Source organism: Pseudonaja textilis, chromosome 12 (genome assembly GCF_049901715.1).
Source record: "Pseudonaja textilis isolate UNSWEBS1 chromosome 12, rPseTex1.2, whole genome shotgun sequence".
NCBI lineage: Eukaryota > Metazoa > Chordata > Lepidosauria > Squamata > Elapidae > Pseudonaja > Pseudonaja textilis.
In genome coordinates this window covers 9,413,216-9,439,181 of record NC_142001.1, presented here as the reverse complement: position 1 = coordinate 9,439,181, position 25,966 = coordinate 9,413,216, and the positions used below count along the sequence as shown (strand labels likewise).

General features: G+C 47.3%; 1 protein-coding gene and 2 long non-coding RNA genes across 3 annotated transcripts in view; 1 reads left to right on the top strand and 2 right to left on the bottom strand.

Annotated features, from left to right (window-relative positions):
* Positions 1 to 3,109, bottom strand: part of LOC148124778 (uncharacterized) — a 48,900-nt gene extending 45,791 nt beyond the window's left edge. Inside the window, exon 1 of the long non-coding RNA XR_015745058.1 lies at positions 1,693 to 3,109. This is a non-coding gene — a long non-coding RNA (uncharacterized LOC148124778). The remainder of the gene's footprint in view (positions 1 to 1,692) is intronic.
* Positions 3,110 to 3,329: 220 nt separating this feature from the next.
* POU3F4 (POU class 3 homeobox 4) lies at positions 3,330 to 4,700 on the bottom strand. The gene has a single exon (XM_026724309.2). The coding sequence runs from the start codon at positions 4,616 to 4,618 to the stop codon at positions 3,422 to 3,424; it is 1,197 nt and encodes a 398-aa protein (XP_026580094.1). The 5' UTR covers positions 4,619 to 4,700; the 3' UTR covers positions 3,330 to 3,421.
* Positions 4,701 to 7,041: 2,341 nt separating this feature from the next.
* The window catches only part of LOC148124777 (uncharacterized), a 63,944-nt gene continuing 45,019 nt past the window's right edge, over positions 7,042 to 25,966 (top strand). Inside the window, exon 1 of the long non-coding RNA XR_015745057.1 lies at positions 7,042 to 7,101. This is a non-coding gene — a long non-coding RNA (uncharacterized LOC148124777). The remainder of the gene's footprint in view (positions 7,102 to 25,966) is intronic.

The following is a 25,966-nucleotide window of genomic DNA, read 5'->3' as shown; positions in this document are numbered from 1 at the left end:
TGAGAAATTTCATCATACGAGCGGGCATCTCCATTTAAAGAGCATGCAAAAACAGGCTATCCCCTAATCACAATTCTACCTTTAATAATTTTGAAGTCCTTGGTTAGGATGTGAATTATTAGGCTGTGAATCCAATTGTAGATTGCAATACTAATAATAAAAGACTACACACAAAAAAAATTCCCCTCCACCCACATCAAAAACAACAACAAAAGGAACTTTTTTTGGTTACTTTGTAAAAATGTTTTTATTTGGATTTTTTTTGTGTGTGTATGTCTTTACAACAATAAAATATTGCATCAATATAAACCCCTTGACTAAAAGTGGTTGACAATCAAACATCACAAGCAAATCTCTTTCTTTTTGTTGTTGTTGTTTAATTTATTTTGTTTTAAGCTTTTCTTCCCTCCACGATAGACGATCGCTTCGGGTATTCTTAATTTTTTTTTTATTGATTTTTATTAACTTTTTTTTAAACATAATGCGGAATTTATTGAAAATAAATAATTGTCGGCAATTGCAATAGGCAATTTGGAATAAAATAGTTGAAAAAGCAACCTTTAATGAAAATAGCGTTTATTATACCTCAGTTACTAAATGAATAATCTAAATGATTTTTTTTTCTTTTAAATTAATAACTTCCCAAAAAACGTTTAGAATATACAAAACTGTACAAGGTTTGTTTCTGTTTTTTTTTGTTCTTTTTAATAATTATTTAATATAAAGTTGGCAGAAAGAGAGCGGGAGTTGTTCCCTGCTGAGTCTTTAAAAGCATATTCAGAATTCCTGTGGAGCATTTATGTGGGAGGGTGAGGGGGGGTCATTTTTTTTTAAAAAAAAATAGCCTTGCGAATAGAAAAAAAGTGGGAAAAATGAATTTGGACAATCAATCCTTTTGAGGAATTGGCCAGGATTTCTAAAAAGAGAAATTAAGACAGGGGAAACTTTTCTTTTTTTTAAATTTAAAAGGCCCATCAGAGGGTCGGAAAGAAAAAAAAAAGTGTTTTCTGGATTTTAGGATCGCTCCCATATCCCCAGATTGGAAGCACATCTCCCGCCTGCTTTTGCCACGCACGTGGAAAAACAATGCATGGGAAATTAAAATCTCTGCAGGGCTTTGCTTTGCCGGTAACGAGGTGTGTGTGTGTATCTCTTGCACGCACATACACACACATCTGGTGGATCCGTGTAGGTACAGGCGGCAGACAATGCACCAGAAGTCTGCGGGTGTGCGCGCAACTCTCTCTCATCCACGCTTTTGTAAACGCACGCATCAAATTATATCGACCAATCCCGCCGAACCGATTTCTAACCCAGATTCGTGATTTTCTTGAAGGAAAGAAATTCCTCAGCCAAAACTACCTGCTCGATTACATTCCTCGGGGAGGCCCGGGATTCAACCCTTACAATGAAACAAAAATCCTTTTGGATCACCCCAGACATTTCTCCCACCACCCCAACAGTAGCCAGCGTTAATCAAACGGTCCCGGATCGGGGATCTATTTCCTCCACATACACTCCAATTCTTTCTCTTGGACTTTCCGACTCTGGGCCATCTTTGTTGCCACCATTGCAACTCCAGCCGGATTCCCTCCGGCTCCCGAAAGGCAAGGCAGGTAAACAAGGAGTTATTCCGAAGCGAGAGATCCGAATTGGAGAACGGGGGAAAAGGGAGTTTTTAAAAGTACAGACCGTAAGTTTCAGGTGCCGGTCAGGGGAGGGATCCAGTCGAAGAGCTGGGGAAAAATAATAATAAAAAGGCCAGGAAAATCTGGCTTTCGATCTTAGTGGTGGGGAGGATCTTGGCCTTTGGGAATCGTTATTTTTTTTTTTTTAAGAAAATAAAAATAATAAAAATAAATCTGTGTCGAGAGGGCCAAAAGCGGAAAAGGAGACGGCGAAGCAAACGAGGGAGAAGGGAGAGAAGGAGGAGGAAGAGGAGGGGATTTCCCCTCCCCGTTAGAAAAACGTCCTTTTTGACATTGTACAATTCGGAACGTCGTTCGAGCAGAAGAGAAAAAGGCAACACAACGCGGCCGCCTTTGGTCGCTTCGCGTTTCTGTCTTTGGGGTCCAAAATAAGCAAGATAAAATGGAAATAAAATCCACAAGAGCTCCAGTTTGGTTCTTCCTCCTGTTGTGAGGAAATGGGGCAGGGGGGACTCCGCTTTTCTCCTCCACGGTTGAGGGGTCTTGAGGAGGAAGAGCGGGGCGGAGGAGAAAGGAAGGACCGGTCGATGGGAAGGAAACGCGGGGTCCGAGATGGAAGAAGGCGGACCTTCCGCGGACCTTCCCGAGGCCGCGAGAGCGAAGGGTACTTTATTTAGCAACAAGCTTTTTTGTGTGTGTGTAAAAAGTCTGTCTTAAAACGAGATTCGTCACCTGAAATACACCGGATCGGACCAAGGCGCTGAAAGGTTATTCGTAGGCACGTCTTGTCTTTTTCTTTCTTTCTTTCTTTCTTTCTTTCTTTCTTTCTTTCTTTCTTTCTTTCTTTCTTTCTTTCTTCTTTCTTTCTTTTTCTCTCTCTCGGATATAGAGATCACGATTTCCCTTTTTTTAATCGGCGATGGGGCGAGGGGGAAGCTTTGCTATTTAAGCACAGAAAATCGGCGCTGGGAGAGGAAAAAAAAATTACATTATAGCCAGGGGGGAAAAGATGGGGGGGGGGGGGGAAGAGCTCGCTGGCTTCCCACGTCCTCACCCCCCGCTTTCCTACCGCTTTTCTGTTGCTGGGCTTGTGAGGATGTGATGGCAAGGGAGAAGAACGGTGTCTTTCCTTTTCGTTTTCTTTTCTTCAAGAGGTGGTTGTGTAATCTATATTATGGAGGGTGCTGCTGAAAATCCAGAGGGGAAGGAGGAAAGGAAAGAAAGAAAGGAGAGAAAGAAGGAACAACGGAAAGGAGAGAAGGAAGGAAAGATAGAAAGGAGGTAGGTAGGTAAGGAAGAATAGAAAGGAGGGAAGAAAAGAAAGAAAAATAGAAAGGAGGGAGGGATGGAAGGAAGAGTAGAAAGAAGGGAAGGAATAATGAAAAGGAGGTAGGGAGGGAGGAAAGGAAGGAAGGAAGAATAGAAAGGAGGGAGGCAGGGACAGGTTATAGAAAGGAGGGAAGGAAGGGAAAATAGAAGGGAGGGAGGGAGGAAAAGAGGAAAGGGAGGAAGGAAAAATAGAAAGGAGGGAAGGAAGGAAGGGAAAAGGATGGAAGGAATGGAAGGAAGGAAGGAAGGAAAAGGAATGGAAGGGAGGAAGGAAGGGAAGGGAAAGGAAGGAAGGAAGGAAGGAAGGAAGGAAGGAAGGAAGGAAGGAAGGAAGGAAGGAAAGGGGAAGGGACAACGCCGTGAGGTCAACCCCCGCCCGCCCGCGCGCCCGTCCGGCGGCTGGGCGCGCCGTTTCCCCGGGTCCTGAGCGGGTGGGGTCATAGTCAAAGGTCGTGGCACGAGGCGTCCGTTTTGCCGCCATGCGCGTAGACTTCGTGCGGCTGGGGCGGCTCGCCCGGCGGCGTCATGCGCTTCTCCTTCTGCCGCCGGTTGCAGAACCAGACGCGCACCACCTCCTTCTCCAGCTGGAGGCTGTCGGCCAGCGAGGAGATCTCCTGGGCGGCGGGCTTGGGGCATTTCAAGAAGTGGGTCTCCAGGACCCCTTTGACGCTGACCTCGATGGAGGTGCGCTTCTTGCGCTTGCGGCCCTGCGCCGCGATCTTGTCGATGCTGGTGGGGCTGCCGGTGGACGAGTCGGCCTCCTCCAGCCACTTGTTCAGCAGCGGCTTCAGCTTGCACATGTTCTTGAAGCTGAGCTGCAGGGCCTCGAAGCGGCAGATGGTGGTCTGCGAGAAGACGTTGCCGTACAAGGTGCCCAGGGCCAACCCCACGTCGGCCTGCGTGAAGCCCAGCTTGATCCGCCGCTGCTTGAACTGCTTGGCGAATTGCTCCAGCTCGTCCGAGGTGGGCGTCTCCTCGTCCGAGTGCTCCGGGCAGTGGTGGGAAGCCAGCTCGGAAGGCTCCGGAGGGGAATCGCGCAGCACCGGGTGCAAGCCGGGAGGAGGAGGCGGCGGCGGCGGAGGAGGAGGAGGCGCAGCGGCCGGCGGCGGCGTCAAACCCCCGCCGTGGTCCAGCATGCCGCTGACGGTGAAGCCGGCCTGCGAGTAGACGTTGAGCTGAGGCGGAGGCGGCTGCCCGCCGCCGCTGCCCTGCAAGGCCGAGCCGTGAGCCGGGGTGGCCCCCCAAGCGTTGGGGTGGCTGGCATGGTGCGGGGAATGGTGGCTGACGTGATGGGGAGAGCGGTGGTGCAGGATCGCGCCCAGCTGCAGGTCCTCCCGTCCGGGCTTCACGTCCGGCTGGTCCAGGGGGCTTCCACCGCCTCCTCCTCCTCCACCACCGCCACCGCCGCCGCCGCCGCCGCCGCCGCTCAGAGCCGCCGCCCAGGGCCCCGCGTCGCTCAGGCTGGTCACCCAGTGGTGGCCCAGCGGATGCCCGTTGCCGGCCACCCCTTGCAAGTAGTCACTTTGCAGAAGTTTCTGCGGGTTCCGGAACGGGCCGCCTTGCTGCATCACCGCCGAGTCGGCATGGACCAGCGCGCCGGAGTTGAGGATGCTGTAAGGGTTGGTCGCCGCCGTGGCCATGGCTTTGGGCGCCCGCGGCTCGCTCGCTCGCTCGCTTGCTTGCCTCGCCTTGCCTGCCTGGCTCCGGCTTGGCTTTGGCTTGCCTGGCTCCGGGTCTTTTCCCCCCTCCCCCTCCCCGCCTGGCTCTAGTGTGGTGGCAAAGCTGCAGGGCTCGCTCGCGCCTTTGACAGCTACCCAAGCCGAAAAGAGAAGCCGACTCAGTCACCAGCGCGCTCCCTTTGACCGGCGGGACCGGCGGCCAATCCGGGAGGCTCTTCCCGCCGGGAAGGGGACGCCGCGGCCAATCACGGCGCGGCAAAGAGGTTGGCTCCTCGCCCGGCTCCCCCCCTCCACCGTCCTCCCCACTCTCTCCCAGGGAAAGAGGGGAGGGGGGCCAAAAAAAAAGGGGGGGGACCCGAAGGAGCGCGGCGGGCGAAGGGTTAAAACGAGGGAGTCGGCCGGCAGGAAGTGCCGCCGTCCGGCCTCTCCATTGGCTGGCGACGGAGGGCTCTGCCCGAGGGTCGGTGGGCTTAACCCTTGCTTGGCTGCGGGGGAACCAGCTGGCGAGCGCGGAGAGGCTCTGCTTGGAAGAGGGGGGAAACGGGAGGGGGGGGAGAAGGGGAGGGGGCTTGGCATTTGCAGCCATTGAGCCAGGGCAGAAGGCGTGCGGGGGTCTCCCCCCCCTTCCCCGCCTCTCTTTCCCCGGGACGTGCGGGGCGGGGGCTGATGGTGAGGAGAGGTTAAATACCTGCTCCTAAGAGCGCCAGCGCCTCCTTCGCCAAGCCGGGACCCTTCTCTAGGGCTTGAACTCGGTCTGGGGCTGGGCTGAGGGGGCGAGGGGTCAGCAAAGGACAGTCCCCGGTGGGTTTACTCTACGGGCGGGATTTACAGGTTGGGAGAGAAAGGAGGAAAGGGTCCAGCGGAGCATTAAAGAAAACAACAACACGCGCCCCGAATCTGGCACTCAGAAAGTTTGCAAAGTTGCGCCTTGCCTAGAAACGAGGAGGAGGGAGGGGGGTCGTAGCCTGCGTGCCTTACACACGGGTTCCTAGCTCGTGGGGAACCTGAGTGCGCAGCCCACTCGTGCCCAGAAAGGCAAAATAAAAGGCGTCGAGGCGGTAGCTGAGAATGGCTGGCTGAGAAATCCGGAGCCAACTTCTCCTCTGCTTCAAATAACAAACTGTTTCTTTCATTTTGGGGGTGTGTGGGGGGGCGGCGGCAAGGTAAAAGTTTCCTCCCGATGGAAGCGTCCATCCCGCCTCCACCCCACTCCCCCCTTCAAGCGAGGCAGCGAGCTTTCCTTTCCTTCTCCCTCGCCCCCTCGCACCTTTTCCAACTTTCAAAGAAGAAGCCGCCTCTTTGGGAGAAAGCGGCCGGCGCAAGGTACGCCCCGGGCGGGTGATCGCGCCTTTTGGTTTTGTCGGGTCCGTTCAAAATACGGCGCAACCCCCTGCGCGCCCGTCCGCCCGGCCCACGGAGGAATTGGCCAATGGGATCCGTCCGATTCTCACCGGGTTCCTTTCCAACTTTGACCGAAAAAACGTGCGATCTTCCGTTCATTCCTTCCCTCCAAACGTGGTTTTGGCACGACAGGAAATGTCCAATGTTGCATCAGTCGAAAGGCCAGGAACAAAATCTGGAAACAAGAACAAAAGAAAGTTACCGGTAAATAATAATAGTAACCACAGCAGCAACAAGAAAACAAAAACAAAACAATGACAACAACAACAGCAATAATAATAGCAACAATAATAGCAACAATAATAGCAATAATAATAGCAATAATAATAGCAATAACAACAACAACAACAATAATAATAATAATAACAATAATAGTAGCTTTGGATAAAACATCTGAAGCATCACTTGAATACCACCAGCATTGACAAAAATCACCACCAGTCAATTGCAAAACAGCAGTTTTCCCCGGAACAGCTTACATCCTGCTTCTACCACCGAATAACCTATCCCAAGTCCTTTTGTGAGGACTCAGTAGGTGGTTAAAAAATGCCAAAATCAGTCTGAACATCTGGCTGACAGTGCGATTAACAAATATAATAAAAATAATAAAAAGGACAGTGCGTTGTGCTCTCCCCCATTCAAAGAGTCTGCAAAAGAACAGAAATTATTGTGGTGCTTCAGCGGAGAAAATTGAACCTTAATGTTTTGTGAGGAGGGAGTGTGTGTGGGGGGGGGGAAGCTAAAGAAATCTCTCACTTTTTTTATTACTATTTTGAATGACCTTTCATTGCGTAATTCCGAGGTAACCTTGCTACGTAAATTATATTTGCACTTCCAGAACGCTGCATCGCAGTTCCCTTATTGGTTTAAAATTCCATTAAATATATTACAGGAGCTCCCAGGTTAAGCTTGATTTAAATTTGCATACATTTTCATATATTTAGCAGAAATAAAAGAAGGCTTGCAGCTACCCCAAAGTCATTAAGGCAGTAAGTTCTCCAGGAAGACAGATTCGGGTAAATGAAAATATCGCCTTAAACAAGGTGAGCTTCTCCCCCACCCACCCGCGCCCCCAATCCCCTTTTCTCCCCCCCCCCTCCTTTGGGTGTTTGTGTGTATGTATTTAATCTCTTTTCGTTCCCTATTGGTTTGTTGTTTTAAACTTGGGACAAAATAAAGATGAATACAATTTCTTGGCCAAGTTTCACCGACCAGGTCAGAGGACAGGTGGTGGGGTGTTATTGGTTTTTTTTTTGGAAGATTAAAAGGCCGGTGGTTTATTTTAGTTCGGATTCGAAGTTTGCAATTAAAAGGAGATTAGATAGACGAATAGAAGGGTAGACAGACAGATGGATAGGTGATAGACGGACAACAGATAGATTTTGCTTTGGTCAACTCTCACGACGCGATCGGTGGGATTTTAATTCGGAATCCACCTTGGAGGGAAAGCTGCAACGGTTGCACGGGAGGCTTTTTTTTTGCTCGGCAGGCGTGGGGAAACTCGTGTTCTACGTTCCCACGGCCGGCTAGCTGGCTGGATTTTCCTGGGTTTCCCCACTACGATCCGTAAAATGGGTGGTGGGCAGAGAAAATCGGCTGAGGCGCGGTGTGTGTGGGCACCCACCTTCTCAAACTAGGGCTGCCTTTCCTTTTGGGGTGAGAGGAAAACGCGGCTGTCCAGAAAGGAGTTTTTTGCGTGGGTGGGTGAGAGAAAGCCGCCCGAAGGGGAAACTCGAAGGGATCCTGTCCGGCCTGGCATTGCCAATGGAGCCCCGCTCTCTTGCTCAACCATTTCCGCGAAGGTCGGGCGGGCGGGCGAAGAGCCAGGAACCAAACTACCGCCCTGCTCGGATAGAAGCGGGCCCCCTCGGCTCTCCGGGACCCCCTCCAGACAGACGCAAAGGAGTTCGCCAGACTCTTGTAGTGTCTAAGGCGACCTTGTCCTCCACAAGGCCGAGCGCAAAGACGGCGTTGGGTCGTCCTCTCTTCTTTTCGCTTCCCCCAGACTCTCCCCGGCTGGAAGTACCTGGGCTTGGCCCAAATCAAGCCCACCCGAGCCTGGTGACCGGGGGCTGGCGCTTCCTTTCGGCCCAAACGGCGCGCCCTGAGGCCTGCCCGACGGGTATAGCCTGGAAGGGTTTAAGGATCGCAGGGCTGGGAGAGAGGAGAGGAGAGGAGAGCGAGAAGGAAGCTGTCGCTTAGAAGAACTTCGGGATGGACTTTTTTTCGCCACTTGGGATTCTCCTCTCGCCGAAAAGCAGCCAAAACAACCCCCACAAAGCTGCCTTAAAAAAAAACCCCTCCCGGCCTCAAATCCACTCGGAAGGAGTTGAGGGGTTTGGGTGTCAAATAGCAAGGCTCGGGCCCTGCTCTCCAGAAGAGGCCTTGAGTAATCGATTGACCCCCGAAGGGTAATCCCATTTTTTTCCCCCTCCGAACTAAATCGCCACCCTCTCTTCTTTAAAAAACAAAAAAACCGAGGCGCAAAAATCTCTAGGCGATTTATTTGTGTCTCTGTGTCTCTCTGTGTGTGTTCTTTGCCTCTTCCTACTTTCAGTTCTCCCGGAGCGATTTCCACACACACACACACACACACACACACACACACACACACACACACACACCATGCCCACACACGCGCGCGCACACACACGCCCACCCTATCTGCCCGGAGCTGATTTCCTCCTCCCCGTTTTTCTTCTTCTTTTTTTTTCCTTCCCCCCCCCCCTTTGCATCTAAAGCTGCTCGAGAGGGTCTCTTTAGCTTTAGCCTGTCAGTCTAACTTCCCGAGTGTAACAGATGCTGTACTCGGGCGCCCTTTTCTGCGGCTCCCTTCTATTCAGCCTCGCATAGTTCGCCCCCTGATCCGGGTTTCCATAGAGAGGGGCATAAAAGGGAGGCCAGAATCGCGAATGCGTTGCCCCATGCGGAATAAAAGGATCCCATTCAATAGGCCGACCCCGTCTCAAGGCGAGAGAGAGAGAGAGAGAGAGAGAGAAGGCGAGAAAGAGGCGGCGGCGGCCGGCAGAGATTTCATTTTTCAAGGGCGAACAACTTAACTGTTGCGAGAATCCGCGGCAAACTTATTTTTCGTGGGCTCCGGAAAAAACGCCGCTTGTTCTTTAAAGTCTTTATTGAGAGGAGAAGGAGGAGGAGGAAGAAGAAGAAGAAGGGCTTTGAACAGATATTCAAGAGCCAATCCGCGGAATCATAGCAATCGATTCTCTGTTGTTTTGCAACGCGCCGGGCTTTTAAAACCTGCTCGTTTCCCTGGGACTTTCCCTCCCTCCCCCCACCGCCCCCACCCCACCCCAGGGATGAGCTTCCTATCAAACTTCCCGCCCGTATACAACCCCCCACCCCACCCTCGGCTGAATGAAGCCCCCCGCGTAGGAAAGGCGGGCGAATGGCAGAGAAAAGGCGCGCTTGAGTTGGTGATGGTGGCGGCGGCGGTGGGAAGCCCAACGCCGAGGCAGCGAAGGCTTGGCCATAAATCTTTGCTTCTCGCCCAGAACCGCTTAACCAAGCCTGTGTGTGTGTGTGTGCGTGCGTGCGTAAGTGTAAATACATAAATAAATAAATAAATAAAATACATACATACATACATACATACATACATACATACATACATACATAACCCAGTCGCGACCAGAGCTCCGTTATAAGTTTGCATTAATAGTGGTGAGCGCGAGAGGGTGTGTGTGTGTGTGTGTGTGTGTGTGTGTGTGTGTGTGTGTGTGTGTTGTGGGGGAGCGGATTAAGAGAAGGACAGCTACCCGCGAGTAAAAACAAAAACAAAAACGCTCCACCCAGAACTGGGGAAATCCGCGGAGGCTTGACTTGAGCCCTTCCCGGCACGTTTCCAAGCGAGGAAGCCCGGTGGAAGTCCGTGGGGCTGAGTTGGGAGGGCTGGGACTCTGAGCTTCCCCACCGACGCGTCGTTTTGGAGGCCTGCGCAGCCTTTGGGGGGCGGGGGCGCGATCCGAGGGTTGGTGCGCTTTTTTTTTTCCCCGGCGCAGGACAAGTAGATTTGTGGGAGATCAGGGGCAGCTTCTGGAGACCGCAGACTGGTATGTACGCGCCTCTGTGTGTGTGAGAGAGAGAGAGGGGGAGGGAGGGAGAGAGTGAGGGAGAGTGTGTGAGAGAGACAGAGATAGAGGGGAGGGAGAGAGAGAGAGAAAGAGAGAGACGGAGAGAGAGAGGGAGGAAGAGATATATACGGAGAGGGTGGGAGAGAGAGAGGGAGGGCGTAAGGGAGAGAGACTGAAGAGGGAGGGAGAGAAAGAGATAGTGAATGAGTGAATGAGTGAGAGAGAGAGAGACACAGACACACAGAGAGAGACAGATAAGAGAGACTGGCAGAGGCACAGAGAGAGAGAGAGGGAGAGAGAGGGGGAGGGAGTAAGGGAGAGAGAGACTGAAGAGGGAGGGAGAGAAAGAGATAGTGAGTGAGTGAATGGGTGTGAGAGAGAGAGAGACAGACAGATAGAGAGAGACAGATAAGAGAGACTGGCAGAGACACACAGAGAGAGGGAGGGAGAGAGAATGTTTCTTTGCTGAATTGGTGTGTGCCGCCTTTTGCCAGATCTTTGAAGGCGGCTGTCCACGGTTGCTGCCAATTTGAGGGAAGGGGAAGGGAAGGGTCCCTACCAGATTTGTTTCACAGTAAACCTGCATTCGAGGTGTGCTGAGGGAGTTAGGAAGCGAAAGAAAAGGGGGTGAGCCTCGCAGACACGGGGTGGGGGTGGGGGTGGTTTGAAGCAGGCACCCCATACAGGGTAAGGAAGAAGAAAAACACGGGCGTCTGAATGAGCGCGGCCTGGGCGACTCGCTTCCTTCCTTCCTCTCGTAGAAGGGGAAGAAGGAGAGCCTAACAACCTGGAGCCACGTTCTCCCCTCTCTGGGGGGGGGAGGGGCAGGCCACAGGGAAAGGGAGAAAAACCCGCCCCCCCTCTCCTCGCCCCCCCCCCATTGCGGACTGGATGGGGAGCAATGCTACATTGCAACTTCTTCAGAGGCGGCTCAATTGCAAGAAAAGAGGCAATTGGGGGGAAGGACAGAAAAGGGCTTTTATTTTCTCCTCCCTACCCCCTGCGGGGTGAGGTTTTGACTGTGTTTAATACGGCGTGTAAAAGATCCCGGCCCGGGGTGGGTGGGTGTAGGGGGAACCCGAGCGAGGTTGCGACCTCTTGTCAAGAAAAGTTCACCTGTTCGCCCAAGTTCACTGGAGAGGCAAGGGAATTTCTCGGGTGGTGGAGAAAATGCGACTCATAACAAGAACAATAATAATGACTGGCAGTGCTTGGAGTACCAACCTGGATGAGGGAAGAGGAACCAGGATGACGAGGGGACTGGAGGTTAAAATATATGAAGAACAGTTGCAGGAACTGGGTATGGCTAGTCTAGGGAAGAGAAGGACCAGAGGAGACAGTTTAGCAGTCTTCCAATATTTGAGGGGCTGCCACAGAGAGGAGGAAGGGGTCAAGCTATTTTCTAAAGCACCTGTAGGCCAGACAAGGAACAATGGATGGAAACTGAACAAGGAGAGATTCAACCTGGAAATAAGGAAAAACTTTCTGACAGTGAGAACAATCAACCCATGGAACAGCTTGGGAGCACCATTACTTGAGACTTTCAAGAAGAGACTGGACTGCCACTTTTCAGAGATGGTGTGGGGTCTCCCGCTTGGGTGTGGGGTTGGACTAGATGACCTAGAAGGTCCCTTCCAGCTCTGATTATCTGTTACGTGGAAGAGAAGAGAAAGAAGTGGAGAAGATAATGAAATGCAAAAACCAGCAAACAGAAATAGAACGACTGGGGCAAAAGAAAGCAAAGATAGTACCAATAGGAAGAGGCACTTTGGGTGCAATCTCAAAAACAACTGGAGCCCCACCTGAACACTATCAACACTGACAAATTCATCACCAGTCAATTGCAAAAGGCAATTTTTTACTTGGGACAGCTTACATCCTGCGACAATATTTGTAACATCACCAAACATCCACATCTGGCTATCCCAGGTCCTTCGGTGGACAAAAATGCCAAATCCAGTCTGAACCTCTGGTTGACTGGTGCGAGGAAATAAATATGACTTGTTATCAACAACTGTCAAGAAGAAAGACAGAAAAGTCTTTTTTCTCTCCCCCCCTTTTCTTTTCTCTACTTCCCCCCTACCCAAATGTGCAATAAACCTGATTCAGGCTTGGTTGGGAGGCCACTATACTGAGACATTGCAAACCACCCTAGAACCAGGTAGGGGCAAACTGTTTTCCCATTGCTGAAAAACAACAACGAAAAATTACATGACTTATGCATGAAATCTCAGGAGCTGAACTGAACTGGTAGGTACAATTTATCTGTACCTACTTTGCCCCAAGAGAACTATGACAGTTGAGTCTCTTCTCTTTCTCACTGTGGCAGATAATATCAACTGAAGCACTTCTGGAAAGAAGTTGGTGTGTTTGTGAGCAGAAATCAGTCCAGGAGTCCTTGCGTTATTCACCCAAGATGTTTCATCTGGTTATTAGTAGCCAGGCACTTACCTTGGAGTAAAAAGAGAATAGACATTACTCTGGAAGTCAAGTTACTCTGAAATGGTGCCCTGAAATTGACTGGTCAATTTGTTATGGGTAGCAAACTTCTGCAAACTTTTTCTCACCTTTTTTTTGAAGGAGGAGGGGAAAGAATGAGAATCGGGATACAGCAAGTGCTATTTGGAGGTTGCTGGAGGTTGGAGGGAGGAAGAGGCGAAGCCCCTCCCTCTAAATCTCTGAACAAAAGTCCTCTACGCTTTCCCTTTCATGCTTTCACCTTCTCCTTCCTCTTCCAGGGAAGAAAACGAATAAGAAACTTGCAAGAAAGCCGCAAGCTTGAGTTTTCAGGATAAAGTCTCGTTTCTGAGTCTCCATTCCAAAGAATTTACAATCCTCACCAAGCAGCAAAAACCCAGAGAGCTAATCCCACTCTACTTAAGCTGCTAATCAGTTTGTCTGAGAGGTGTCTGAAATAACTGGTCATCCAGTTTCTAAATAATTGTGTTGTGATGTCGTTTTATAGATTATTGTTCAGAATCCCTTTGGAAGCCCTGTGGATATTCTTGGGATATCAGTGGGGGCATTGATTCCAGGCAAATCGGGGTTAGATCAGAAGTGTTCACCCTTGGAAATCAAAGCATCTGTAAACCCAAGCCAGAACAACAACAACAAAAGAGTTTGAAATCGGGTAGAATCAACCCATTTTTATTGCACTAAAACGGCTTAATAGTAAATCTGCTTTGTAAACTTGGCGGCTGCATTGGCTTCTTCCCCCGAGGATGAGCCCCAAGGTGCTTCTGTCCATTTCAGCACCATCTATGCTTGGTGGTGGATTCCTCTTGTAGCCTTTGGAAGACTGCCTAACCCAGTTGCACCAGTTGTAGCTTTTGAATGCTCGTTTGGGAGAGCCCCATGTAGAGCTCATCGCAGTAGTCCAGATGTGAGATGACCAGGCCTTAAATGACTGAATGCAGGGATTCATCAATGAAGCAAGAAGGAGCAAGAGAAGGAGGAGAAGGAAGAACAAGAGGAGGAGGAGAGGAGGAGGAAGAGGAGGAGGAAGAGGAAGAGAAGGAGGAGGAATAAGAGGAGAAGGAAGAGGAGGAAGAGAAGGAGGAGAAGGAAGAACAAGAGGAGGAGGAGGAGGAAGAGAAGGAGGAGAAGGAAGAACAAGAGGAGGAGGAGGAGGAGGAGGAAGAGAAGAGAAGAGGAGGAATAAGAGGAGAAGGGGAGGAGGAAGGGGAAAAGAAAGAGAAGGGGCAGGAGGAGGGGGAGGAACAAAAGCAGGAGAAGGAGGAGAGGAGAAGGGTGAGAAGAAGGAGAAGGAGGAACAAGAGGAGAGGAGAAGAGGAAGGGAGGACAAGGAGGAGGAGGAGGAAAAGAAGGGGAAGGAGGAATAAGACAAGGAGAGGGAGGAACAAGAGGAGAAGGACAAGGAGGGAGGAGGAGGAGAAGTGTGTGTGCATGTGGGAATAAATAAGATTACCACTGCATCTGGAGGCTAACGGCTGAGATTTTTAATCACTCTCCATGTGTACGGGACATTGCAATAGGTTCTGGCGTTAAATCATGTTTCCTGTTGTATCTTAGGTTTGGGAGCAGATACTGAGTGCGGGACCTGAGTATTCACCACTAGAATCTCATGTCTGAGATCAAACTTTCTTATGTCACCCTGTCTTCTAAGCTGGCCCAGGATACTGCCTTGGTACCCCTCCTCCTTAGCCCTCTTTCCTTCCCTGCCTTCTCATCACCCACTGCTTCTCCAAACTGTTTAGAAGTCGGCTAGTAGCAGCAAAGTAATTTGCCAGCCAACCTAGTGAATTAGGAAGCTTCCCTGTCTCTCTCTCTCTCTCCCTCTCTCTCTCTCTCTCTCTCTCTGCTTAATTTATGTTTTATCGTTGGTTTAGCCTTCTGATTTGATTGCCTTAGTAATGCAGGTTGCCTCCAGCTGCTGATGGTACAGCTTTAATTCTGTTTGAAAGGTCATGTAAACATGTGCAGGTAGCAGAAGGAATGCAAATGCAATCTCTCTTTCCCCCCATCCCATAATAATGGAGCCTCCTGTTCAGCCTTTGCCTTGAAAATGAACAGGAAGATGCCCTAGCTGAGGGAGAAGAATAACACGGAGAACTACAACCCTGAGAAAACAGAGTCCTTATCTTTACTCCTGCAAAGAAAGTCATAACGGAAGCAGCTACTACTAGTAGTAGCCCAGTTTCTTTCCTTTTATACTGGTTATATGATAGGAAGATTGGGAGATCTTTGCGATGGCTACTTTTGTAATATTATAAATTGTTCCTTGACCAACCTAGCAAATGAATATATATAAAATACTAATCTGGGTTTTATTCTGGGTTAGGTTATATTTAAAATTGGTTATCGTGTGTGTGTGTGTGTGTGTGTGTGTGTGTGTGTGTGTGTGTGTGTAAGAAGGAGAGAATCTGTACACTGTATGAAGGGAGAAACTTTCATCTGTCAAGGGAGTAGAACCATACTAACGGGCTGGGGTTGGCCTGGGAACTTTTCTTGCCCTTCTCTTGGTTAGGTGGCCTGCAGCTTCTGCTTGGGGCATCTCCTAAGTTAAAATAATGTGAAATAAAGAAAGACAACAGCCAGGAAGAGCCACTGAAAGGAGTGAATTCTAGTCCCGCCTTCACCATGAAAGTTGGCTCACTGACTTTGAGCCAATTCCCAGGAGTTGGTGAGTTCTAGTCCACAGCTGGGTGACTTTGGCCAATCACCAGGAGATGATGAGTTCTAGTCCCACCTTAGGCACCAGCCAGCTTCAGACATGAAAACTGGATGGGTTCCATCCATCAAAGACTCACTGGTGTAACTGGGGTTCCATCTTTCATCACTTCACCTCATCCCCCCCAAACAATGAAGGTGAAAAGGGAACAATTTTACTTCCCTGACTTGAAATATTTTCTGTTGAACCCTGAATTTAAAAAGTCTACGGAGATTCTCAGTTATCCAGGTCATGGTTGTCCCAATGGTGCTTTTTCAAGAGGCAGCTGGACTTTTTTGGTTTTGCTTTGAAGGTGTTTCGCTTCTCATCCAAGAAGCTTCCTCATCTCTGATGGGAGAATTAGAGCTGAAGAAGCTTCTTGGGTGAGAAGCAAAACACCTTCAAAGAAAATCCAAAAAAAGTCCAGTTGCCTCTTGAAAAAGCACCTTTGGGAAGATCTGAATTAAAAAGCCCACATTTTTTTCCTTTTATTTTTACATTCCCTTTCAGAAGTCACTTAGAAAAGCTGCCTGCATTAATTTTCTGTGGTTGAGGTGGCAAACTCCTGCAGGACTCTTTCCTTCTTACTTATTCCTTCTACTTCTTTATTTCAAAAAGTGGGATGTGTCACTTTTAAGGATATGTGTGTGTGTGTGTGTGTGTGTGTGTGTGAAACTGTGTGATCGGGCTTAGTATTTGGGGAGGAAAATAAGGGAAAAAATTCTGCCTCTGCCTACCAGCATCCATTGGTATTCATCTGGCTAGTGTTCTGTCAGTGTGTGAGAGAGGTGAGGGCTGTCTGGAAACTGAAACAGTATTTTCTGTGTGAGCAGGAAGGAGACAGCAAGGAGCCTGGGTGTGGCTTAGCTCAACTGTTCTGTACTAAAAGCTGCTTGGTGCTGTGAAACTGAAACTCTTCTCCTCTGCTTGTGTTTTGCATTTGGAAGAGATTTCTTTTCAGGTGGGGAGGGGCAGTAGAACTCCTTAGCATCAGAGTGTGTTAATAATAATAAAATACGAAATACGAATGCTCTGATGGTCATTTCAAAAAATTCTTTCTTAGTGAGCACCTAGAAGCCAAGAAGAACATATGTGCCATATTTCAAGTTTGTAGGCTTTATAGTTCTGGAGATTTTGTGATGATGCAGGATACTATACAATCTCCAGTCAGAGGTGGCCTTTGCTGGTTCTCTCAACTACTCAAAGTTTCCACTACTGGTTCTCCAGAACTGGTCAGAACCTGCTGAATACCAACTTCTGGTATATATCTATATCTATATCTATATCTATATCTATATCTATATCTATATCTATATCTATATCTATATCTCTATATCTATCTATCTATCTATCTATCTATCTATCTATCTATCTATCTATCTATCTATCTATCTATCTATCTATCTATCTATCTAGGCTGCCAATGCAAATAGAATCAGAGGCAAATATGGTACAATCCAAAACGTGAGTTTGAAACAGAGTGAAAATGGGCGGTGGAACATTCTTGCTTAGACAAAGACGAAATACAGTCTGCGAATCAATAGACGATAAAGTCAGCAGGGGTGATCCATCAAATTTTACATCTGAGAAAGCTGCAATGCTTTCAGAAGACTCCCCTAATGCATCAGATTGCCTGATACAATCTGGTTGGGATTGCATTCTTCGGTCGAGGAGCAACAGTGCAGAATTCACACAACACAACATGGGTCCTGCAGGATCTTTTGCAACTTTGCAACTGCAAATCTCCTTTAAAGCAGAACCCCCCAACTTTTCCGGTTTTGGGAATCGGCTGGGGGGGGGGATGGTCCCTTGTGAGTGGCCAGCAAGCACATGTGACAACTCATGAAATATTTCTCTGGTCTTTTAGAGTTGCCAGCAGAAAGGGAGGGGGGAGCAGTGGGGCAGCTTGCAAAACCAAACTACATTCCATAAATGTTTTCAAAGATAGTAACTAGGTGACTGAAGTTTCTGCCGTGCAAAATTCTAACTGGAGAGCATGATTGATGACTCTTGGCTATGAATGTGTCCCATTGGAGAACATGAATTATGACACACCCAGGGGATGGGGGGAAAACCAGGGTCAAGGGTGACAATGAATGTGTCAGGATTCCGGCAGTTACTCCAATTAAATCATGAGCCTCAAGCCACACTCCCCAAAATAAAAATGATTTATTTGAAGGTAACATTCTACGTCCGGCATTTACCTGGGTGTAGCCAACTCTAAGATACATAATTCACTGTCACCCCTGATACTGCTTTACCCCCCACCCCTCTGGGTGTATCATCCAACGAAACACGTCCATAGCCAAGAGTCATCAATCATGCTCTCCAATTAGATTTTTGCCGGCAGAAGCTTCAGTCATCTAATCAGTCTTTGGAGAAAATATGAATGGAATGTACTTTTAATTCCACACTGCCGCCTGCTCTTTGAAACCCTCCCCCCTTCTTTCTGTTGTCAACTATAAAACATGTATACAAAATGTTTTATGAGTTGACAGAATGCTGTGTCTCAGAGTCGGCTTCACCCAGGTAGCACTGGCATGTTTACTCCTAATAAATCTTCTTTAAGCTTTGAAAATCCGGCTAGAGACTCATGATTTAAATGGGGGTAACTACTGGAGCCCTGACACACGTCAAGTGCTAGCCCATTGGTTGTGCATGTGAAGATGCAGCTGCACACTCGTCTGTGCTCACCCGCTACTTCCAAAATGGCTCATGGCCCAGTAATGGGATGCAGCCTGGGGGTTGGGAACCCCTGCTTTAAAAACTACCACACAAAGAGTATGTTACAGCAGGCATAGTCCTTGACCCACAACCATTCACTGCGCGACTATTCAGGGTTAAAATATCACGGAGAACAGTGACTTAAAGACTGACCCTGACCATTGAAAAGCCTCGCAGCATCCTCATGGTTGCAGTGTCAAAATTTGGGCACTTTGGAACTTGCATGCATTACAAGGGTTGCAGCATCCACAAAGAAGAGAGAGTCAAGCTATTCTCCGAGGCACCTGAGGGCAGGACAAGAAGCAATGGATGGAAAGTAATCAAGGAGAGAAGCGACCTAGAACCGAGGAGACATTTCTTGACAGGGAGGACAATTAATCAGTGGGATAACTTGTCTCCAGAAGTTGTGAATGCTCCAACACTGGAAGTTTAAAGAAGAGATTGGACAGCCATTTGTGGTGTAGGGTTTCCTACCTAAGGGAGTTGGACTAGAAGACCTCCAATGCCCCTTCCAACTCTGTTATTCTATTCTGTTCTGCTCTATTCTGTTCTGTGCTATACTATGCTATTCTTTATTTCTGTTCTGTTCTGTTCTGTTCTGTTCTGTCCTGTCCTGTCCTGTCCTGTCCTCCCTTCCCTTCCCTTCCCTTCCCTTCCCTTCCCTTCTCTCCTTTCCTATCCTATCCTATCCTATCCTATCCTATCCTATCCTATCCTATCCTATCCTATCCTATCCTATCCTATCCTATCCTATCCTATCCGTTCTGTTATTCTCTGTTCTCTGTTCTGTTCTTTTCTTTGCTTTTCTGTCTTGTCTAGTCTTCTTTTCTCTTCCATCCCGTGGTCACCTGGCGGTCATTCTTACCTTCTCAGCCAATGTCTGATAAGCAAAGTCAAAGAGGGAAGTGAGATCCACTTAATTACCATATGATTCATTTAACAAATGCGGTTTGATTCTTTTAACATCTGGGGCAAAAATGGTCCTAAAATTGGGTGTGGCTCACTTAATAACTGGCTTGCTTATAGCAACAGAAATTCTAGACCCGACTGTGGTCATAAGTCAAGGGCCGCTTGTAATCTGATCTGGATATCAGTAGAACCTGGATGGTGAATGGAGACATCGATCCTCACCTTGTTATTAGCTGCCTTGCCTTGAATTTCCCATTAGCTCAGGCCATTGGCCACAGTAGCTGGGGCTCATGGGAGCTGTAGTCTAAACTAAAGGATAATCTACTGATCTTGGCTGGCGAAATGCTTTTTTGCTTCACTCTTACTTTCACCGTCCATCACTGTAATTCTAGACAGAATTGAGACTTTGTGTGCATGTATTTATATCTTTTCTTCATAGCCTTTCTGAATGTTAAAAAGTCATCATCATCATTCACCTATTCCAACGCTAAGTTATTGTTTGATTTTTTTTTTTAAAGGAAGTTGGATAAAAATGTTTAGATTTGTTGGACACCGGGCTGACCTGCTGTTGTCTCCTGCCCACCTGGCTTCATTTGATGCAACATTTGGGGGGCAGCCCTTCCTGCTGTATCGTGCCCTCTGACCTCCAACTGTCAGTCTCTGTAGACAATGGTATACTGGAAGTTGTAGTTCAGCAGGGTTTGGAAAGATGTGGGTTTCTTGAATCGGATTTTGGAGAAGTTTCTCCTGATCGCTTTATCCAATGCCCTTCTGCCCCCTATTTTTAAGGTCAATCCTACAGAAGAAAAGCAATTAGGAAGAAACAAACATGCCATCTAAGATTGATCATCATTGCACACTGCTAGCATGGGAAAACTCTGAAAATTCTTCCATCACAATTCTCGGCAGATTTGGGTGGTGGTGTTTGAGCTGGTATAAGTAGAACCTAATAAGAAAATCTGGCTTAATTTTAGGAAGGATGCCCCATCTCTTTTCTCTCCCTGCTATAATTCAAGAAAACACTTGCCAATGTTAGGTGTAAAAGCAGTGCTGCCGATTTGGATCGATTCAGGCAAACCGGTAGTTCCGAAAATCAGCTGGCCACACACACTGGGCCCTGCCCTATCCAGTCCTTTACTTTCTGCTTTATAGCTCATCTCAATTGCGCAGCACAGCTGATTTCTACCCCTCTTCGCTCTTCTACTTACCAGTGCTGACTTGGAAGTGAAGCAGCTGAGCTTCTCAATGCTCCATTTTCAGCGCTGCGTGCAAGTGCCTTAGGTATGCGGGCATGCTCACCAAACCGGTTGTTAAACCAGTTTGCAGCCCACCACCGTATAAAAGGTATAATTTTGCAATTTACCTTTAAGGCAGCTTCTAATCATAAAATAGCATGGCATCTATGAAAACCTCTAGCAATAGGGGGAAAAAAAAATTAAAGGTACGCCCGTTTGCCATGTTGACTAGGGAGAATGGGAGCTGTAGTCCAATTTTTGTGATCCAATCAGGAATGTCAAAAACTCTTAAGGCCAAGTGAGATATTACTTAAAGCAAATTTGTAATGAAGTAGATCTCTATTTCAGGGACATGGTGGTTCAGTGGCTAAGACGCTGAGTTTGTCCATCAGAAAGGTTGGCAGTTCGGTGGTTCGAATCCCTAGTGCCACATAACGGAGTGAGCTTCTGTTACTTGTCCCAGCTTCTGCCAACCTAGCAGTTTGAAAGCATGTAAAAATGCAAGTGGAAAAATAGGGACCCCTTTGGTGGGAAGGGAACACCGTTCTGTGCACCTTCGGCATTTAGTCCTGCTGGGCACATGACCATGGAGACGTCTTCGGACAGCGCTGGCTCTTCAGCTTTGTATCAGAGATGAGCACTGCCCACTAGAGCTGGAAACGACTAGCACATATGTGCCAGGGGAACCTTTACCCTTACCTTTAGATCTCTAATGTTTGCAAAGGCAGCTGGAAAGACAGAGGAGGTCTCTTTGACTTCAAAATAGAGGGTTACGCATGTGATTTTGATTGTTAAGACAAATTAGGATTGCATTGGCTTTTTTGGCTGCCGCCGTACACTGCTGGTTCATATTTAGCTGGTTGTTCACTGAGACTCCAAGATCCCTCTCACAGTTACTGCTATTAAGCCTGGTTTCATCCAGTCTATATGTGTACTTTTGATTTTTCTTGCCTAAGCGTAGGACTTTACTTTTCTCTGCATTGAATTTTATTTTGTTAGATATGGCCCAGTGTTCTAGTCTGTCAAGATCCATCTGGATCTTGACCCTATCTTCTGGGGTGTTGGTTATTCCTGCCAGCTTAGTATCATCTGCAAATTTGGTAAGTTCCCCCTCTGTTCCCTCATCTAAGTTGTTAATGAAGATATTGAAGAGTACTTGGCCTAAGACAGAACCTTGTGGCACCCCACTGCTTACTTCCCTCCATGTAGATTTTGACCCATTAAGGGCTACTCATTGAGTACAGTTTGTCAGCCAGTTGCCAATCCATCCGGAGGTGGTGCTATCTATCCCACTGTTTTCTAGCTTACCAAGAAGTAGGTTGTGGTCTACTTTGTCGAATGCCTTCCTGAAGTCTAAATACTGTGTATTATATCCACAGTGTTTCGCTAGTCTACTAATTTAATCACTATGTTGAAGTATGAAAAGATGCAGTATTCTAGGTGTGGTCTTACTAAGGGTTTATATCAGTGGTTCACTTAACATCTGTGGCAAGAAAGGTTGTAAAATGTTGTAAAAATGTGGCAAAATTCACAACAACGGTCTTGCTTATCAACAGTAATTTTGGACTCACTTGTGGTCGTATGTCGAGGACCACTGTACCTGGTTCCTCCTCTTCCACCTGTATCTGGGCTCCGTCCTCCTTCTTCCTTATCCTTCCTTTCCCAATTGAAAGCTGCTTTCTGGTGCTCCCACTCCTCCACCACCCATCACTCCTCTTTCTCCTCCCTGCCCCCCTCCTGCCCTCAGCCCAAACATTTGATCATTTCTTCAAATCCCACAGCTGACCCAATCTCTTTTCATGCAGAGGATAAAAAGAGAAGGACTTCAAAGTCAGTTCAGGTAATTAACAGCTGAGGGGAATCTTATCCAAAGGAGAGGGTTCTGTTTTGCACCCAGGTCTGTTTTCTTCCCGAGCCAGCCGGCATGAGAGCTCTTAATTCCCCATAGCATCCCTGTCTGCTTCCTCCAAACAGCTTGGCCAGGCCTCCAGTGATCACATCTGCATTTCAAACACTGGGGCTCTGGCATTCATTATTAATTAGCCTTCAGTCACCCTACCCCTCCCTTCTCCGGACTTCAGTTCCAACCTGCACACACTTATTCCTTGACCTCTATCTGAGTTTTTTGTTGCAGAGGGTTGGGTGTGTGTGTGGGGGGGGGGGAAGGGGGTTGGGGAAACTGCGGGGCGGGGGAGGAGGGGAGGAGGACCTCGCAGGTTGAATGTTTAATAATTTCCTTTCTCTTGGATTCTTGAGCTTGAGCTTCGCGGAAAAAGGAAGACTTGGTTATTTATAGCTTTAGCAGGGAACAGGCAAATCGGAAAGCTGCCGGCTATAGATGGCAAATGCTAGGATGTGCGTTGTGTCAGTCTGGAAGGTAGTAAGAAGAAGGCTGTGATTTGTTTTGTAGGTAAAAGGTCTTCCTTCCTTTCCTTCCTTTCCTTTCTTTTCCTTTCCTTTTCCTTCCTTTCCTTTTCCTTCCTTCCTTCCTTCCTTCCTTCCTTCCTTCCTTCCTTCCTTCCTTCCTCCTTCCTTCCTTCCTTCCTTCCTTCCTTCCTTCCTTCCTTCCTTCCTTCCTTCCTTCCTTCCTTCCTTCCTTCCATCCATCTGTCATTTCCATCTCCCTCCCTCCCTCCTTCCTTCCGTCATTTCCATCACCTTCCTTCCTTTTCTCTTTCCTTCCCTTCCTGCTCTTTATTCCTCCCTCCCTCCCTTCTCTCGCTTCCCCCCTCTCTCTCCCTCTCTCCCCTCTCTCATCCCTCCTTCTTTTCTTCTTCAACAGTGTACTGGTTAATACATTCAATGAATTCAGTCCTTCCATTAGAATAATTTATTAAATTAACAATATCTGGGGAGAAAAATTGTCTTTCCTGTACCAAACTCTGGACTCATTGGCCCAGTGCCTATTTCTACCTTCATGTTTCTGAGTCATTTAGACCATCCCTCTGAAGGGCATCTGAAGGGACTTTTAACAGTCCACGGTTGTGAAGCCCTCTCTCCTTTCTGGCACAGCAAAGTTTCCTTCCAAGGGAATTTGCATTCTATATCCTGCAAGCTGATGTCATGAAATATGTATTTAGGGATGTGTGTACATGTCTGTTTCCTAGAAAAAAAAATGGAAATAAAAGAGTTTAGCTTATCGCTCTTCTACAAGTTCTTCACTTAATGATAATGATTTGTAAGGTTTCTTAAAATGTAAGGTTGCGTTATAATTGACTTTCCAGTTTCTTTTTATTTATTCTTGTTCCCACTGAGTTATTGTTCAATTAGCAACTACTGGGGTAAATCTCAGATGACCAAATATAGCAGTGGGTGTATTTTGTACTAAGATTTTCTGTTTGGTGTCAGATGTTAATTTTTGTTTGCCGATATTCTTTTGTCCCAAGGAAGCTTCCTAGATCTTCAATTTAGTATCTTTTAGCCACCAAGGACACAGTTATATCCAAGTTGCTCTTGCATTGATATTTTTTTTGCTGAAACAGGAGCTATTTGTACACGTTGCTTAATTCCTAAAGGAAGGATAGCAGTGGTGTTAGAAGGCCAGACTACTTAACGTGCTTGACATTCCTGCATTGATTTTTTTAAAAGACTAATTTAAATACGTGATCATGCTTTTTGGAAAGATTGGCAGAAACAGATGCACACAGAGTTCTATAGCAGAGTCCTATGCTGAAGTCCCACAACAGTCAAGAAAGTTTACTCATTAATTTTTAAGGCTTCATCCTTTCTCCCTCTTAATTACAGCTATTATATCACGGAGGCCAAAAAAAATAATAAAAAAAAATCCAGATGATCACTAGAGGGCAGCAAATGGAGATCTAAAACTCTTCTCTTCACTGCCCTCTAGTGGCTGCCTTGATCTTTGCAGCCTAACTTAGGTGATTTTGCCTTAATGCAAGGTTGAAGTACAGTACAGCTTGCATCTGAGAAACCCTATGAAGGTTTTAACGTTGTGAAACTCCAGCAATGCCCGATGGGAGTGAAAACAGATTAATTTCCATCTGGCTCCTAGCTAAACTCCAGATCCATTATTAGGGTTGCAAAATGTGTATGATTAACCAATTTATGTAATAGATTAAAATGCATTTTGAATGCCTAAAAATGTGTCCTTGATTAATCATTGAACAGATTCCCCCCCTTTAAAAATGTGATGAATGTTTGTGAAAACCACAGCTGAGAAATCCCAAAGTGGCATTTTTTTTCTGTCTGGAGAAAGGATTTTTTTTCTTAATTCCCTAACTTCATGCCTGCAATCACACAAGTCAGCATCATTGCAAAACAAAGAAGTAGGTCTACTTGGGTTTTTTTTTTTTTCCTATGCGTTCCTCCCCTTCTAGGCAGACACATGCAGATTTCATCCATTAATTAATTGGCTGATGTAACATTTGCATAAGTAAGCTTAGAGGCTGTTTCTTTGGGAGCAGTTCTTGCTCTAAGCCTAGGATTGTATATCCTGGATTGTATAAAGAGAGGCATAGAATCAAGATCACATGAAATACTAGTACCGCTTTATAAAACCCTAGTAAGACCATGCCTGGAATAGGGCAACCAATTTTGGTCACCATACTGCAAAAAAAGAAGTTGAGACTTTGGAAAAAGTTCAGAGAAGAACAACTAAAACGATCAAAGGAGACTGAAACACACGAAGAACGGCTGCAGGATTTGGGTTTGGCTAGTCTAAAGAAAAGAAGAATTAGGGGGTGACATGATAACAGCATTCCAGTATTTGAGGGGCTGCCGCAAAGAAAAGGGGGTCAAATTATTCTCCGAAGCATCTGAAGGAAGAAAAGAAACAATGGTTGGAAACTAATAAAGGAAAGAAACAACCTGGAATTAAGGAGAAAACTTCCTAACAGGGAGGACAATTAACCGGTGGGACTTCAGAAGTTGTGGGTGCTTCGTCAATGGAGGCTTTTAAGAAGAGTTTAGACAGTCACTTACCTAAAACGGTATAGGTTCTCTTGCTTGAGCAGAAGGCTGGACTAGAAGATCCCTTCCAGCTCCATACTATTCTATTTTAGGAACATTTCTTTGGAAAGAGATGTTGAGACTCTGGAAAGAGTGCAGAGAAGAGCAGCAAAGTTGGTCAGATGACTGGAAACTAGGTCATATGAAGAACGGTTGCAGGAACGGGGTATGTCTGGTATAGTGAAAAGAAGGACTAGAGGTGACATGATAGCAGTATTCCAATGTTTAAGGGGCTGCCCCAAAGAAGAGAGGGGGGGTGTCAAATTATTATCCAAAGCACTTGAGGACAGAACTGGAAACAATGGATGGAAACTCATCAAGGAGAGAAGCAACTAAGGGGAAATTTCCTGGCAGGTAGAACAATTAATCAGTGGAACGACTTGCCTCCAGAAGTTTGAATGCTCCAACACTGGAAGTTTTTAAGAAGAGATTGGACAGCCACTTGTCCAGAATGGTATAGGTATTGGGTCTCCTGCTGGAGCAGTGGGTAGACTAGAACAGTGGTCACCAACCAGTGGGCCGGGGACCACTGCTGGTCTGCGAGAAAATTTTGATGGTCTGTAGAGAAATGTCACGCCCAAAGCAATTCATCCAGCCTGCGCAGGAACACAAGGCTTGCATTGCTTACATTGAGAACAACACGAGGTTGTGAGGGGAGGGGGGAAAGGGCGGGGCGGGGGGGGAACTTGTCCCACTCACCCCACAACTTTGGTCACCAAATGAACTAAATTGAGGACTACCCATATAGGATTTCCTGCCATGGCTGGGGTTGGCCTAGAAGACCTCTAAGGTTCCTTTCTCTCTTCTCTTC

Bases quoted from the DNA above. Each gene is read 5' to 3' on its own strand.
- POU3F4 (XM_026724309.2), bottom strand. From the start codon at position 4,618: ATGGCCACGGCGGCGACCAACCCTTACAGCATCCTCAACTCCGGCGCG.